This window comes from Scyliorhinus torazame, chromosome 20 (assembly GCF_047496885.1).
Source record: "Scyliorhinus torazame isolate Kashiwa2021f chromosome 20, sScyTor2.1, whole genome shotgun sequence".
NCBI lineage: Eukaryota > Metazoa > Chordata > Chondrichthyes > Carcharhiniformes > Scyliorhinidae > Scyliorhinus > Scyliorhinus torazame.
Window position 1 is genome coordinate 14,179,537 of NC_092726.1, and position 16,929 is coordinate 14,196,465.

At 48.1% G+C, this 16,929-nt stretch overlaps 1 protein-coding gene across 12 annotated transcripts in view; it reads right to left on the bottom strand.

The window, feature by feature from the left end:
- The window catches only part of LOC140396881 (cytosolic purine 5'-nucleotidase-like), a 139,522-nt gene that overhangs the window by 61,148 nt on the left and 61,445 nt on the right, over positions 1-16,929 (bottom strand). For all 12 annotated transcript variants that reach the window (XM_072485707.1, XM_072485708.1, XM_072485706.1 and 9 more), the window contains 2 exons: positions 6,684-6,757; positions 5,941-6,058 (listed from right to left, as the gene is read on the bottom strand). In XM_072485707.1, the coding sequence (XP_072341808.1) occupies positions 5,941-6,058; positions 6,684-6,757 (192 nt within the window). The remainder of the gene's footprint in view (positions 1-5,940; positions 6,059-6,683; positions 6,758-16,929) is intronic.

The window sequence follows — 16,929 nt, forward strand, 5'->3', positions numbered from 1 at the left end:
ATCAGCCAAGTTCAGTGTGGCTCCATCACATTTAATATCAAGGAACCTCATACCAACTCGCTCTAATCAACCATTATCTCTGCCAATCGACACTTGCTGCCAACAAAGAACAAAGAAATGTACAGCACAGGAACAGGCCCTTCGGCCCTCCAAGCCCGTGCCGATCATACTGCCCGACTAAACTACAATCTTCTACACTTCCTGGGTCCGTATCCTTCTATTCCCATCCTATTCATATATTTGTCAAGATGCCCCTTAAATGTCCCTATCGTCCCTGCTTCCACTACCTCCTCCGGTAGCGAGTTCCAGGTACCCACTACCCTCTGCGTAAAAAACTTGCCTCGTACATCTACTCTAAACCTTGCCCCTCTCACCTTAAACCTATGCCCCCTAGTAATTGACCCCTCTACCCTGGGGAAAAGCCTCTGACTATCCACTCTGTCTATGCCCCTCATAATTTTGTATACCTCTATCAGGTCGCCCCTCAACCTCCTTCGTTCCAGTGAGAACAAACCGAGTTTATTCAATCGCTCCTCATAGCTTATGCCCTCCATACCAGGCAACATTCTGGTAAATCTCTTCTGCACCCTCTCTAAAGCCTCCACATCCTTCTGGTAGTGTGGCGACCAGAATTGAACACTATATTCCAAGTGTGGCCTAACTAAGGTTCTATACAGCTGCAACATGACTTGCCAATTCTTATACTCAATGCCCCGGCCAATGAAGGCAAGCATGCCGTATGCCTTCTTGACTACCTTCTCCACCTGTGTTGCCCCTTTCAATGACCTGTGGACCTGTACTCCTAGATCTCTTTGACTTTCAATACTCTTGAGGGTTCTACCATTCACTGTATATTCCCTACCTGCATTAGACCTTCCAAAATGCATTACCTCACATTTGTCCGGATTAAACTCCATCTGCCATCTCTCCGCCCAAGTCTCCAGACAATCTAAATCCTGCTGTATCCTCAGACAGTCCTCATCGCTATCCGCAATTCCACCAACCTTTGTGTCGTCTGCAAACTTACTAATCAGACCAGTTACATTTTCCTCCAAATCATTTATATATACTACAAAGAGCAAAGGTCCCAGCACTGATCCCTGTGGAACACCACTGGTCACAGCCCTCCAATTAGAAAAGCATCCCTCCATTGCTACCCTCTGCCTTCTATGGCCTAGCCAGTTCTGTATCCACCTTGCCAGTTCACCCCTGATCCCGTGTGACTTCACCTTTTGTACTAGTCTACCATGAGGGACCTTGTCAAAGGCCTTACTGAAGTCCATATAGACAACATCTACTGCCCTACCTGCATCAATCATCTTAGTGACCTCCTCGAAAAACTCTATCAAGTTAGTGAGACACGACCTCCCCTTCACAAAACCGTGCTGCCTCTCACTAATACGTCCATTTGCTTCCAAATGGGAGTAGATCGTGTCTCTAAGAATTCTCTCCAGTAATTTCCCTACCACTGAAGTAAGGCTCACCGGCCTGTAGTTCCCGGGATTATCCTTGCTACCCTTCTTAAACAGAGGAACAACATTGGCTATTCTCCAGTCCTCCGGGACATCCCCTGAAGACAGCGAGGATCCAAAGATTTCTGTCAAGGCCTCAGCAATTTCCTCTCCAGCCTCCTTCAGTATTCTGGGGTAGATCCCATCAGGCCCTGGGGACTTACCTACCTTAATATTTTTTAAGACACCCAACACCTCATCTTTTTGGATCACAATGTGACCCAGGCTATCTACACCCCCTTCTCCAGACTCAACATCTACCAATTCCTTCTCTTTGGTGAATACTGATGCAAAGTATTCATTTAGTACCTCGCCCATTTCCTCTGGCTCCACACATAGATTCCCTTGCCTATCCTTCAGTGGGCCAACCCTTTCCCTGGCTACACTCTTGCTTTTTATGTGCGTGTAAAAAGCCTTGGGATTTTCCTTAACCCTATTTGCTAATGACTTTTCGTGACCCCTTCTAGCCCTCCTGACTCCTTGCTTAAGTTCCTTCCTACTTTCCTTATATGCCACACAGGCTTCGTCTGTTCCCAGCCTTTTAGCCCTGACAAATGCCTCCTTTTTCTTTTTGACGAGGCCTACAATATCACTCGTCATCCAAGGTTCCCGAAAATTGCCGTATTTATCTTTCTTCCTCACAGGAACATGCCGGTCCTGTATTCCTTTCAACTGACACTTGAAAGCCTCCCACATGTCAGATGTTGATTTGCCCTCAAACATCCGCCCCCAATCTATGTTCTTCAGTTCCCGCCTAATATTGTTATAATTAGCCTTCCCCCAATTTAGCACATTCATCCTCGGACCACTCTTATCCTTGTCCACCAGTACTTTAAAACTTACTGAATTGTGGTCACTGTTACCGAAATGCTCCCCTACTGAAACATCTACCACCTGGCCGGGCTCATTCCCCAATACCAGGTCCAGTACCGCCCCTTCCCTAGTTGGACTGTTTACATATTGTTTTAAGAAGCCCTCCTGGATGCTCCTTACAAACTCCGCCCCGTCTAAGCCCCTGGCACTAAGTGAGTCCCAGTCAATATTGGGGAAGTTGAAGTCTCCCATCACCACAACCCTGTTGTTTTTACTCTTTTCAAAAATCTGTCTACCTATCTGCTCCTCTATCTCCCGCTGGCTGTTGGGAGGCCTGTAGTATACCCCCAACATTGTGGCTGCACCCTTCTTATTCCTGATCTCTACCCATATAGCCTCACTGCCCTCTGAGGTGGCCTCTCGCAGTATAGCTGTGATATTCTCCCGAACAAGTAGCGCAACTCCACCTCCCCTTTTACATCCCCCTCTATCCCGCCTGAAACATCTAAATCCTGGAACGTTTAGCTGCCAATCCTGCCCTTCCCTCAACCAGGTCTCTGTAATGGCAACAACATCATAGTTCCAAGTAGTAATCCAAGCTCTAAGTTCATCTGCCTTACCCGTAATGCTCCTTGCATTAAAACATATGCACTTCAGGCCACCAGACCCGCTGTGTTCAGCAACTTCTCCCTGTCTGCTCTGCCTCAGAGCCACACTGTCCCTATTCCCTAGTTCTCCCTCAATGATCTCACCTTCTGACCTATTGCTCCCGTGCCCACCCCCCTGCCATACTAGTTTAAACCCTCCCGTGTGACACTAGCGAACCTCGCGGCCAGGATATTTATGCCTCTCCGGTTTAGATGCAACCCGTCCTTCTTATACAGGTCACACCTGCCCCGGAAGAGCTCCCAGTGGTCCAGATAATGGAAACCCTCCCTCCTACACCAGCTGTTTAGCCACGTGTTTATCTGCTCTATCTTCCTATTTCTAGCCTCACTGGCACGTGGCACAGGGAGTAATCCCGAGATTACAACCCTCGAGGTCCTGTCTTTTAACTTTCTGCCTAGCTCCCTGAACTCCTGCTGCAGGACCTCATGCCCCTTCCTGCCTATGTCGTTAGTACCAATATGTACAACGACCTCTGCCTGTTTGCCCTCCCCCTTCAGGATTCCCTCTACCCGTTCGGAGACATCCTGGACCCTGGCACCAGGGAGGCAACATACCATCCTGGAGTCTCTTTCACGTCCACAGAAGCGCCTATCTATGCCCCTGACTATAGAGTCCCCTATTACTATTACTCTTCTGCGCTTTGACCCTCCCTTCTGAACATCAGAGCCAGCCGTGGTGCCACTGCTCTGGCTGCTGCTGTTTTCCCCTGATAGGCTATCCCCCCCGACAGTATCCAAAGGGGTATATCTGTTCGAGAGGGGGACTCTCTTGCCCTTGGGCAACTGCTTTTCCATTGTGCTGGGTTGCTGCTAGTTGCCCAACCTCATCATTTGTCAAGAGCAATGAGCACTGAACTGTTACTTGTGAAGGCAATGTGCTCTCAACAACTCTTCTTTCCACTTTAATGAGAGTCATCTAATTCCAGTTCTCATTGTCAATCACTCTTTCTTCTCATGAGGTGCCCACTGTCTTAAAACACATGTTTCAGAAACCCCTTTTGGAGTCCCATCTCGAGATCACTCTGACTCAGTGGATTACTATTCACAACTTCTTACTCTCTGGCCAGGATTCTCCATTAACCTGTGCTCCAAAATTCCGATTAGGCAGAGAGTGGAGGGTTCCCTGAAATACGGGTTAGGCGCCCGTTGCTATCCTCTGATCCCAGGCTAGTGGCGGCAGCACACTACCTGCCCTCTGCCGGCGGGAACATGTAAATCAATGTTTAGCATGCCAATGGAAGCAAATAACGGGCTTGAAGCCCGAGTCTCATCATCAGCATGATACTCCGACCCCCTCATCAGGAACTCCACCGGAAGGGCTTTGGTGACAGGTTGGTTAAACACAGCCCTGCCCCGGTTGAGTCCGAGGGGGTCAAGGGAGTCAGGGCACTGATGAAGAGACCCTCTGTCGCTGCCAAGTTGCAGGAGTCCCCCAAGGGTCCTGGGGTTTGTGTCCCCCACCTCACTAATCAGTCACCCCTATCACATACCCCCATCAGGGAGGGGGCGGGGGAGGTGGGGGGGGCGGAGGGGGTAGCCAAACACAGCTGAAAAGAAAGGGGAGTGGCAGAGAAGAAGGGGGCAGGAGGGGACAGGGATGGGGGACCAGGGAAGGAGAACAACAGTGGGGAGCCAGAGGGGAGGAAAGAGGAGGGAACACAAACTGGGGGGGCGCGGCGGCACAGGAAACGACAACGACCACAACAAGAACAGTAAGGCAAAAGAGAAAGAAAGAACAGGAAGAAGGCACGACAGACGGCCGAAGCTGAGGCAAATGGACAAAATAAAAAAAGAAAACCGACCAAGAGATGCAAGTGACACCAGGTGCCCCTTCCACCCAGCTTTGTTTTGCTTGTTTTGTATATCAAAAAAAAAGAATAAAAACATTTATTTTAAAAAACAGAGAATCAGCCACTGTATTCACATCACCCTTGTTCCCCTTACCAATATCATTAATTTACACTTATGCATATTAAAATACATTTGCCATCTCTTGTTCTTTGTACGTCTCTCAAGGCTAATTTCAAAACTTTCTGTCTCCTCAGGATTAAACTACTGATGACATTAATGAATGGAGCAGGCACGGTGCACAGTGGTTAGCACAGTTAGCACTCACAGCTCCAGGGTCCCATGTTCCATTTCAGCCTGTCTGTGACTGGGTGACTGTCTGTGCGGAGTTTGCACTTTCTCCGAGTGTGTGCATGGATTTCGTCCTGGTGCTCCGGTTTCCTCCCACAGTCCAAAGATGAGCAGGTTAGGTGGATTGGCCATGCTAAATTGCTTCAGTGTCCAAAAGGTTAGGTGGGGTTACTGGGATAGTATGGAGGAGTGGGTTAAAGTAGGTTGCTCTTTCCAAAGGCGATGCAGACTCGATGGGCCAAATGGCCTCCTTCTGCACTGTAAATTCTATGATTTTATGTCCATAGTTAATTCCACAGCATTACTCATAGCACCCCATCTCATATCATTTACGTCTTATTTAGAAGTTTCAAATGTGGAAGCTTTTCAAGTGACATCTCTAACATTGCAGGTTAACCGATAGTGAACAATTAATTCATAATTAATTCTGCTTTTATTTCTTATGTACTAGTAAGAAAAGCAGAATAACCCTTGCCACTGCCACCCACAATGAACCCCCCAGCCCTTTCCCAACCTCCAACACATAGAAAAGACATTGCAGACAAAACGCTAAGTGACAGAGAGCAGTGTAACCCAATCCCATTTTGATCTAGTCCAGTAATCCCAGCCCAGGAATAGCCAGACAAGTTACAGCCGCGCAAGGAAAGGACGTTGAGTAAGACAATCTCCACAGCCTAGTAAATTGGGCCTAATAAATAAAGCCTAGTTCACCTGAGGAAGGAGCTTTGCTCCGAAAGCTAGTGATTTGAAACAATTTAACCTGGTGTTGTAAGACTTCTTACTGTAGTAAATTGGGAAGCTTGTTTTACCTGGTTGGGAAAGTGGGATCATACGTGTAGAGGTGCAATTCCTGTGGATATCCAATCGAAACCAAGTGATTTATCATCAGCTGGAAGCCGAGCTCTTGATATTCAGGAGATTTGTATACTGTACAATAGAAGCATATTTTAGTACATCTCCAGCATTATCCTTCATCGATCAGTAGTCAAGGTCAGCCTGATAACAATGCAACTAAGAACACTGTCAAGATGATTCAGTGAAGTGTTCTTTTTCATTTTTTACTGACCTATTATAAATCATTTACTTAGCAATGTAAGAAATGAATTTTTGCTCAAGCCAAATAATATGTAATTATGTCAAAGCACTGTAACCATGAGCAGTACTGAGTTTTCTTGTCAGGCAATAAATTATTCTGCAGAAACAAATATGCTTTTTCTTCTGAAATATTCATTTTTTTTTGTAATTCTCCTCTCCTCAAAAATGTTGGGGTACAGATCACTTCTCCCATACCTTGCCAAAGTGACAAGAAGACAGATTTTGTCAACGATTTTCTATATCCTTACCCTTATTTGTACATTCATTGTACCATTCATTCCACCAATAAAGAGCAGGGAATCAATTTGATTTTTCTTCTCCAGTGAATGGGGTTAGTCATTGTGCCATGACTCCAGTTCTGATTGAGATGAACTGCTTCAGTACAGATTCACCAAGAATGCCAGAGAGGCAAAGTTATAAAGTTTAAATGGTGACGTTAACAACAAATGTTCCCTACCTGCTAAAGTGTAGTCCATGTCAAATCCAAAACATTTAATCTTCTCAAGCGCCAGGCTCCTGTTCACAAAAACTCTGCAGATCGAACACAAAAACATCCTGTTTTGAACTCACAGAAGTAGGAAAGCTAGGTAAAATCAGATCAGTTCTGGAGCCCAGTTAGTATAGGGCTCAGTTTTTACAACACAATCTTCCTCAGTAACAGGACATGCTTCCATCAAGGGCATGCTGATCTCGGATAAAATGCCCGAGGAAGTTACTTAAGCACTGCTCTTGTGAATTATCTTGTTGCCAACTTGAGAGAAAGTTCTGTCTGCCTTTCATGTTGCTTTTGGGAGATAAGGGAGCTCAAAGGAGGGAAATCTAGAAAGGTAATTTGTGGAAAATTTTGATTGGGAGAGCAATGACTTTATATATTCCTGTGAGTACTGTATACATCAATCTGGGTCTTGTCCCATTGTGGACACCATATTATTATTCCTGTCACTATGTGGTCATTGTATGCACCAGTCTCAGTCTTGTCCCACTTCGGTACTCTAAGTTACAGTCTCTGGCCTGTCTTATTGTGGATTCTGTATGTACCAGTCTCAGACATCCTTGATTGTGAGTTCTGTGTATCAGCATCTGTCCGTCCCAGTGTTGCCAAATACAGGTTAATTGCTCATACCTTTCTAAGTAATGTTGTCCCTTAATATAGGCTCTGGCTGTCATTTTACTATTCATAAGAGGCTAACTGATCTAAAATTATCTGCTTTATTCTTTTATTATTTTTTGATCACAGAAGCAGAAAAGGGAGTAACATGAAAGATGTGAGCTTGGAAATCAGGCTGAATATATAAAGTACAAAGAAGTGAAAATTAAGTAAGCAGGGGCAAAGAGACAGGACAAGAATAGATTTGTAGCTAAGGGAATCTTTTTTTAGACATTTTAATGGTAAAAGAGGAGCGGAGGGGCCAATGAGGGATCAAGATGGCAATCTATGAAGGAGACAGCAGGCACAGCTGAGGTGCTAAATGAGTACTTTGCATCATTGTACCAAGGAGAGGACTTTGCCAAGGCTCCAGTAAACAAGGAGGTTGTCAAGGTACTAGATGAGATAAAAATAGATGAACAGAAGTTCCTAGAAAGGCTCACAGCACTTAAAGTGAACAAATTAGCCAGGATACATTCAAAGTTGCTGGGAGAAGTAAGGGTAGACATTGTGAAGGTACTGGCTTCAACTTTCCAATTCTCCTTTGATGCAGGATTATTGACAAAACACTGGAATACTGTGAACGTTACACCATTGTTAAATAAAGGTGAGCAGGATGAATCTAGTATTTTCAGGCCAGTCAGTTAAACTATGGTGATGAGGAATGATGATTAACTTGCTGAGAGGTGGCATAGTGGTTAGCACTGCTGCCTTGCGGCGCTGAGGACCCAGGTTTGATCCCGGCTCTGGGTCACTGTCCGTGTGGAGTTTGCACATTCTCCCATGTCTGTGTGGGTTTCACCACCACAACCCAAAGATGTGCAGGTTAGGTGGATTGACCACGCTAAATTGCCCCTTAATTGGAAAAAATAATAATTGGGTACTCTAAAAAAAATTTTTTAACTTGCTGAGAGTTTCTTGATTTCTTGATAAGGTAACAGAGAGAATGACTAAGCAATTGATGTTTGTGCGCGATTCTCTGGCCTCGTAGGGCTCTCACTCAAGCAAAACGCGGCCGGTGAATAGCAGGAGAGGCAAAAAACGAGAACCACGCCAGGTGTCTAACAGTTTGCGATGCAAACGGCCTGCTCCCCTAGGCGAAATCGGGATCTCGCCGTAGCGTAGCGAGAAACCAATTATCACCACTTAAGCCCTATTTCCACACAATTAACAGGATGGTCTCCCGTGATTCATCGGCCTATCCAGCAAGTGGTCATGCTGGCACCAATTAGTATTCCTTTTTAAAAACATGAATTTGTCGCAAGAGCTTCAGTGGGGAGCCGAGGAGGTGAGTAACCATCTTTGCTCACAGGCAAAGAGCCCAGGGGCAATGGGCTTGCCAGCCAGAGCGGGACCATGGGAAGGTGGGGGTGGGGTTTGGGGGGGGGGGGCACACAGAGGATGTGTCCTGGTCTGTTGTCGATACATTAACCACCCCCAGCCTCACCCCATCCCACACTCTCCCAGGGTCTGTGTAACATCACACCAGGGGCTGGGACTGTGTCGGCACCATCAGTGGTTCACTGTCGAGGGCAGGGGAATGATGATAACCTGCAGGGAGCTGAGCGAGAGTGCTCCTCAATCCATGTCACAGTCTGACCCCTGCCTGTCTGCTGAGTGCTTGCTCAAATCCATCACCTGCATGCGGTGTGCTGGGGGGGATGTTTGACCTCGGTGCCACACATTGCCGCCCATATCTCCTGTGCCCGTAGGCTCTGGGACTCCTCCACTCGGCTATGGGTCTGTTGGAGTGTCGCTGACATCTCCCACTGAATGTCCTGACCACTCCCCATTGTCTCCATAAGCTCCGGGAATACCTCTTCCATATTCTAGGCTCAGCATCAGGCTGGGACCCGTTGGGTCTTGGGATCCAGCAGCCCTCCGATTGCTGTCTCACCTGGGGGTTCCTGCCTCCACCTGTTGTACTTCAGCAGCTGTGTGCTGCTCACCAGATTGTGCCGCAGAAGCCTGACCACTCATGTTTCCCACCAAGGTGTGTGTCCCTGCACTGGTGGAGTGTGGGGATAACAGCTGTGACGCCTCGGTTGTGGCTTCCTTGAAGCTCCCTTCCGAGGTGGTCTCCTGGGAGGCTGGAGAGGGTGCCACCAGAATCGGCCAGCGCCGTAGGGTGGAGGAACTGTGGGAGAATGGACACATGGTCAGTGGGAGGGATGGGTCAGTCAGTGTGGCAATGACAACTCACGTCCCCGGGTGGAGCCCAATGGCTCTTCACCGCAGTGGCGTCCGCCAACCACCGTGTGGGTGACTGCCCTGTCCTCGGCCACCGCAGTCACATCCAGGGCCCGCACCTCGAAGGAGGTGAGGATTCTAAGTATGGTACCCCTCTGTCAGTCTGGGCCCTCTCTATGCAACAGTGGGAGAGCTTTTCCTGAGAGGGCATCATTCGCCACATGCATGGTTCACAGTGGTAGTGGTGGTGGTGGTTGGGGTTTACGGGAGGGGAGGCAAATGGAAGGTTGCGGGGGATCGCATGGACAGTTGGGGGCAGAAATGTCTTGTGGAGGGGGTTGTTGGTGTCCACTCACTCAGCAGGTGTCAGTCCTCCTGCTCACACTGATGGAGCTTACAGTTGCTGATACCTCGTCCCAGGCAGCGCTGGCTGCCCTGTGGCTGACCCTCCGGGGTACAGGACATTTCCTCTGGCCTCCAGTGCGTCTAGAAGCCTCCCCAGTTCTGCATCCTTAATCTTGAGACCGGTCTCGGCGGCACCATTGTTGCAGCTCACTGGGGTTGGTTGAGCCTTGTTAGCAGAGGGCTGGCGAGCGCAGTGCCAGCGCATCGGCTGGCGAGCCTTCATTTGCGACGGGAAGCCCATGAGGTCTTGTCAAGTGGACCAATTAACTTTGAATAGATTTGCTGGCCTCGCTGGGCTGAGTGCCGGGAAGCTCGTGGCAGTTCCCACTCGCTACCACACTTAAAAATCTTTCCAGAGAATCGCGCCCTTTTAGTATTTTATCTTTCAAAATGCATTTGACAAACTACCACGTATTAGGTTTGTTGCAAAATTTAAACCCATGGTATGATATCGACAGCAAGTAGCAAGGGTACAAATTAAAATTAACAGGAAACAGAATTGTGGTGAATTTTGGACTTGAGGGACGTGTGCAGTGGTGTTTCCAAGGATTCACTCATCGGACCACTGCCGTCTTCTGTTAATGACTTGAACCTGCGGATACTGGGCACAACTTGAAAGCAGCAGATTACATTTTGTCAGACTGTCATTTCAGTCTCCGATGTAACGTGAGGATAACGCTCTTGAGCAGACACGGTTTTTGAACACTGATTCGTGAATCTGAGTAATGAGAACAGTCAGTTCGAATCTCTGTAAGATGGATATTAACCTCAGATCCGAAGTACAAGGCTGGGTCACTCAGATTTATCAAGTTTGGAAATTCTGGGAGTACACCCTGCTGATCTAAAGGCCGCGATTCTCCATAAAGACTTCTAAATGTGGTAGCGAGTGGGAACTGCCACGAGCTTTGCGGCGCTCAGCTCAGCGAGGACGGCAACGCTATTCAATGTTAATTGGCCCATTTAACAAGGTCGCACGGGCTTCTCGCTGCAAATGAAGGCTCGCCAACTGATTCGGCAGCACCACACTCGCTAACCCCAGGAGAACGGCCCAAAGATTCGGGGATGCAGATCTGGGGAAGGTCCTAGACCTAGTAGAGGCCAGGAGGAATGTCCTGTTCCCCCGATGGTCCTAGAGGTCAGGCACATGGCGGCCAGTGCTGCCTGGGACGAGATGGCAACAGATGTGAACGCCGGAAGTGTGACAAGGAGGACTGTCCTCCAGTGCCGGAATAGGTCAATGACCTACACCGGGCAGCACGAGTGAGTAGACACCATTCTCCCCCCACCAGCCCCCTCCCTCCCACCACCCCCAGCAAAGACCTTTCTGCCCACATGCGAGCATCCAACCCCCAACTCTCCATGCGACTCCCAACCCTCCCTCCACCCCCTCTCCATTCAACCATCCCATAACCCTTCTTTCACATCCCCCCCTCCCGCCACTGTGAACCACACATTATGCTAACAATGTCCTCTGTGTGTCTCCTCAGGAAAAGCTCTCCCACAATCGCTAGGAGAGGGCCCAGACTGGCGGTGGTATGCTGGACATAAGAATCCTCACCAGCTTCAAGGATCAGGCCCTGGAAGTGACTGGGTAGCCGAGGACAGAGCGGTCACCAACACGGAGGCTGGCGAACGCCGCAGAGGTGAGGAACCACCAGGTCCCAGCCAAAGGACCTGTCAAACGTGAGTTGATATTGCCTTACTGACTGACCCATCCCTCCTACTGACCATATGTCCATTCTCCCGCAGGTCTTTCAGCCAACAGCGCCGGCCCATTCTGGTGGACCCCTCTCCAGCCTCCCATGAGAACTCCTCGGAGGAGAGCTGTTGCCTGTCCTGTAGCCTCTGGCTGGTCCTCACTGGCCTGCCTGGCCTCATCCCCCAGCCCCTGCTGGTCCAGCACCGCCTCATCATCCTCGTCCTCCTCCTCGGAGGTGGCTACATGTTCCCCATCAGCAACCTCCAGCTCGTTGCTCTGCTGCTGTGCCAGGTTGTGCAGGACACACTGGGCGGTGTACTACAGGGCCCCACCAGAGTTCAATGCATAGCTCAATCACCCGGGTGGTCACATGGGCCTCGTTGTATTAGGTCTCCGCTTATGTCTCTGACCTCTGTACTGGCGCCATTAGCCAAGTCCTCAGCAGATACCCCTTATCCCCCAAGAGCCAAACGCCGATTCTGGGGTGCTCCCCGAAGAGACCAGGGTTAACCGACTGCCCCAGGATGTAGCTGTCGTAGAGACAACCCAGGAAGCGTACACACATGAATGATCTTCATCTGGTGGTCGCTCACAAGCTGTACGTTCAGGGAGTTGAATCCTTTTCTGTAAACATTGGGCACTCCCAGGTGGCCTGCTAGGCGGAGGGCAACATGTATGGCATCTATTACCCCTGGACCTGGACATCCTTGCAATGGCGGAAAAACCTGCAACTTGTTGGACTTGGTCCATGTCAAAGATGATGTAGTTTTCCACCTGGGCATACAGGGCATCCGTGATCTGTCAGATGCACCTGTGGCTGTGGCCTGCAAGATACCAGGCTCGAGCCCTGGAATTGTCCTGAGGCTTAAAGGTTCAGGGCTGTGGTGACCTTGACAGCCCCTGGTAATGGGTGTCCTCCTCCTCCATTTGATGCCACGTCCACAAGGACATGACACAGGTGCTGCCCTGGCTCCTTGTTGAGGCAGAGCCTCCTGTGGTACGCGCTGCACATCATCTGTTCAAAGGACCAGTGATAGCTGTACATCCTGAGCCGCCGCGGGACTCCCCCTCGAGATCCCTCCCTGGCCTGATGGGCGGCCGGGTCCTCACGGTATGGAGAGAGGTCCGGCACATGATCTGCTGCCCCTGCTGCCGCCGGCAGCTCTGGCATCTGGCCGCCCGCACTACCAGCAGCACCACTAGGGCAGGTTCTGCGTCCACAATCCCTGCCATAGCGTTCAATATCTATAAGGCATTGGGAAAGGGTACACACAATCCAGGGTTCGCATGGTGGTGCCATAAGCGATTGCCCCCCCAGCACTTCCCCCCACTCTCCCATGGCAGCCCACCCCTGCAGAGGGTCTCCCACCCCCCCTCTCGAGCGAGAGCCGAACAAAGCCGGAAAATCATGTCCAAAGCCTCACCAGTTCAGTGTTCCCGCTTTGGCATTTGATGCCACTTAATTACTTACAATTTAATCAATACCCACTGAAACCAAATTTCTAATTCTCATCTGGAAATACAGGTTTTGTTTATTGAAGGTGGTATGTTCCTTCTCTGTTGTTCCTCTGCAACATTCCATTCAAACCCAGGCCCAGAATCAATTCCATCTTGATACAAACCAAGTGTAGTTGATACCGCAATTTATGTTACAAATGTAGTAATTGGCTCCTCAGCAACTCGGTGGCCAACAAGTGACCCATACAAGTACATAATTGGAAAGTCTCAGGTTCAAACCTTGGTCTGTGTGGTGTGGATACATCTCTGACCTGTCTGCTTCAGAGTTACTGAAATGCGTGAAAGAGGGATCCTCTGCTTCTGCCACAGGGCCCTGGCAAAATCAAATTGTGGGGTCACAGGCAGAGGGACTTCTACTTAAGTTGTGCCAGGCCATGCTCTCCAAGTCCAGTTGCCAAAAAACAAATTGGGGGCAGCACGGTGGCAGAGTGGATAGCACTGCTGCCTCACAGCGCCGAGGTCCCAGGTTCGATCCCGGCTCTGGGTCACTGTCCGTGTGGTGTTTGTACATTCTCTCGTGTTTGCGTAGGTTTCGCCCCCACAACCCAAAGATGTGCAGGTTAGGTGGATTGGCCACACTAAATTAAAAAATTAATTGGGTATTCTAAAGTTAAAACAAAACCAAATTGGAACCCCATTGTTGTCAGGAAAACACTAGATTCTATTGGTAGTCTCCATGTGCAGTCTTTAAAGTGCACAAATCACTATGCATGGTAGCATAGTGGTTAGCACAGTTGTTTCACAGCTCCAGGGTCCCAGGTTCGATTCCCGGCTTGGGTCACTGTCTGTGCAGTCTGCACGTTCTCCCACGTGAGTTTCTTCCGGGTGCTCCAGTTTCCTCCCACAGTCCAAAGATGTGCGGGTTAGGTGGATTGGCCATGATAAATTGCCCTTTGTGTCCAAAAAGGTTAAGTGGGGGTTACTGGTTACGGGGATAGGGTAGAGACGTGGGCTTGAATGGGGTGCTCTTTGTAAGGGATGGTGCAGACTTAATGGGCCGAATGGCCTCCTTCTGCACTGTAAATTCTATGAAAACAGTTCAGAGGATGTGCTTTCTGATTTGCAGAAGTCTGGTTATACGAGCCAGTGATCGTTCAGAGACTGAAGCAGTCCATGTCCATATGCAGCAAGACCTGGACAATACTCTGGCTTGGGCTGATAAGAGGCAAACAACATTCGTGTCACACATGGAAAAAAAAAGAACTGGGTACTCTAAATTGACTTTTAAAAATGTATTCCTTCCACCACTGATGCAGAAGAATGTACATCGACTAGATGCGCTGCAAAACCTCCTCAAGGCTCCTGTGACAGCACTTTTTAAACTCACAAACCCGACCACCAAGAAGGACAAAAGCAGCAGATGCATAAGAATTCCACGACTTCCAAGTCACATTCTATCCTTCACTGTTGCTAGGTCTAAGTCCTGGAACTCCCTTCTGAATATTTCTTTTATTTTCCCAATTCAGGGGCAAGTTGGCATGACCAATCCACCTACCCTGCACATCTTTGTGTTGTGGGGGTGAGACCCATGCAGACAGGAGGAGAATGTGCAAACTCCACAAGGACAGTGACCCGGGTTGAGGATCGAACCTGGGTCCTCAGTGCTGTGAGACAGCAGTGCTAACTGCTGCGCCACCATGCCGCCCCATTCCCTTTTGAATATAAATGTGCGTTGGACTGCAGCTGTACAAGAAGGCAATGGCAATTAGGGATTGGCAATATATGCTGGCCGAGCCAGTGACACCCACATTCAGTGAACGTGTAAAAAAAAAGGCACTTGCCATTTGTCTGTCAATGATAAGACTGGAAGATACATAAGAACAAGGAGCAGGAGTAGGCCATCTGGCCCCTCAAGCCTGCTCCGCCATTCAATAAGATCATGGCTGATCTTTTTGTGGACTCAGCTCCACTTACCCACCTGCTCACTATAATCCTTAATTCCTTTACTGTTCAAAGATCTGTCTTTCTTTGCCTTAAAAACATCCAACGAGAAAGCCTCAACTGCTTCATTGGACAGGGAATTCCTACAGCCCAGCACATTGCGCTGCTCACCCAACACTGGAAATTATTGAGTTGGTGCAAAAGTGGAAGTTGAAGGGGAAATTCACAAGCAACCTTCCTGGATGGACCAATTAGCAAGATAGGAAAAACAGAAAGCTCTGCCTTAGCTCATCTGTAAAGAATGGACAATTAGATGAAGCACTTAGAGGCCTCTGCATTTAATGATCATGGGATAATCTCTGATAACAGGCCCACAACTGCATCGAGTGAGGCCAATGGAGGAGATTCCCACAAATCAGATATGATAGTGTTAGGCCACTTGGGGAAGGATTAGTATGTGGTCAGGCTCCCGAGGAGTGACCATGATAACAAAGAATTAGTCGGGTGGTCAATCCCAATGATAATGGCCCTGATAATACAGCAGTTATTCTGAGTGGTGTTATGGGCCAGGGTCTAGAGAACCTCAAAGTATATCATGGAGTTCACCTGACCCACAACTTTTAATAGATTGTGGTATGGTGAGCACACGGCCCACTCTACAGGTGTGGTACAGCAGAAATGGAAACGTATTTTTTGAAGCAAAACAATGTTTATTCTATGAACTCAAGTGTTATAACCTGCCTGCTTACCATTGGCTGGGGACTAATGACAATCCCACAATCCTGTGGGAGTATGAGCTTCCCCAATGAGGGGGGGGGGGGCGGAGAAACCATTAGTAAACTCCAAATATAAATAAAGCTGGCCAGTTTGGAACCAGCAGGAAGGAGTGTGCAGCAAGGGAAGTTGCTGCTGCTGTTAATCTATATATATATATGTTATTGTAAATAAATGTTATTACTTTGTATCCTTAAAACTCGTGCTGGATTCTTCGTGGCCCTCACAAAATCAAGTTAACCATTTTAAAACATACAGTGAACATCTTAGCAACCACTAATTCAAATACAACCCCCAAAGACTGCAACACTAAGTAATCCCTTAAGCTTTCCTTTTAACATCCATACGACTTAAAACACCTTTTACCAGAAGCACATCAGGTTAAAGTCACTACTGTTATTAGTTTTAAATCACCAGGATCGATTTACAGTCTTTAGATTACAGAGAGAGATTCATACACCTTCTGGCTGTGACTGCAGCTATCCAGCTCTGTCTGGCTTCAGCTCCAACACTGAAAACAAAACTAAAACACACCCTGCAGCAAACAGCCTAAAACGAAAGTAAAAAGGTGACAGACAGCCCAGCTCCACCCACACTCTGACATCACTGATAATACCCATTTCTTAAAGGTCCATTTCTTAAACACCCATTTCTTAAAGGTACTCTCACTACAGATATTTATCTACACACCCATTTATAAACACCCATTTCTTAAAGGTACTCTCACACGACACCTCCCGCCAAGAAAAAAAAAAACCATCAACTTCAATATGGTTTCATTTTTCACCTTTTCACCATTCTTTAAGAAATTACCACAGTAAATATACTTTCTCTTTTAAAAAAAACACAGGCAAACAGGTACAATATTATAGTCCATTTTCTTTTCTGAAATCGTTCTTGATTGACAGTCTCTTTGAACAAGAATGTCTCTGCACGATCCGTCCATTTCTCTTTGCCTCGGCATTTCTCTTTAAAGTCAGATACTTTAGTTCAATCTGATCACAGAGTCCCTTGTAATTCTCCAACACGAGCATTGGTTATCACAGCTTTCACGCCATCAAATGCCTGTTGAAAGTCCTCTGAACTTTT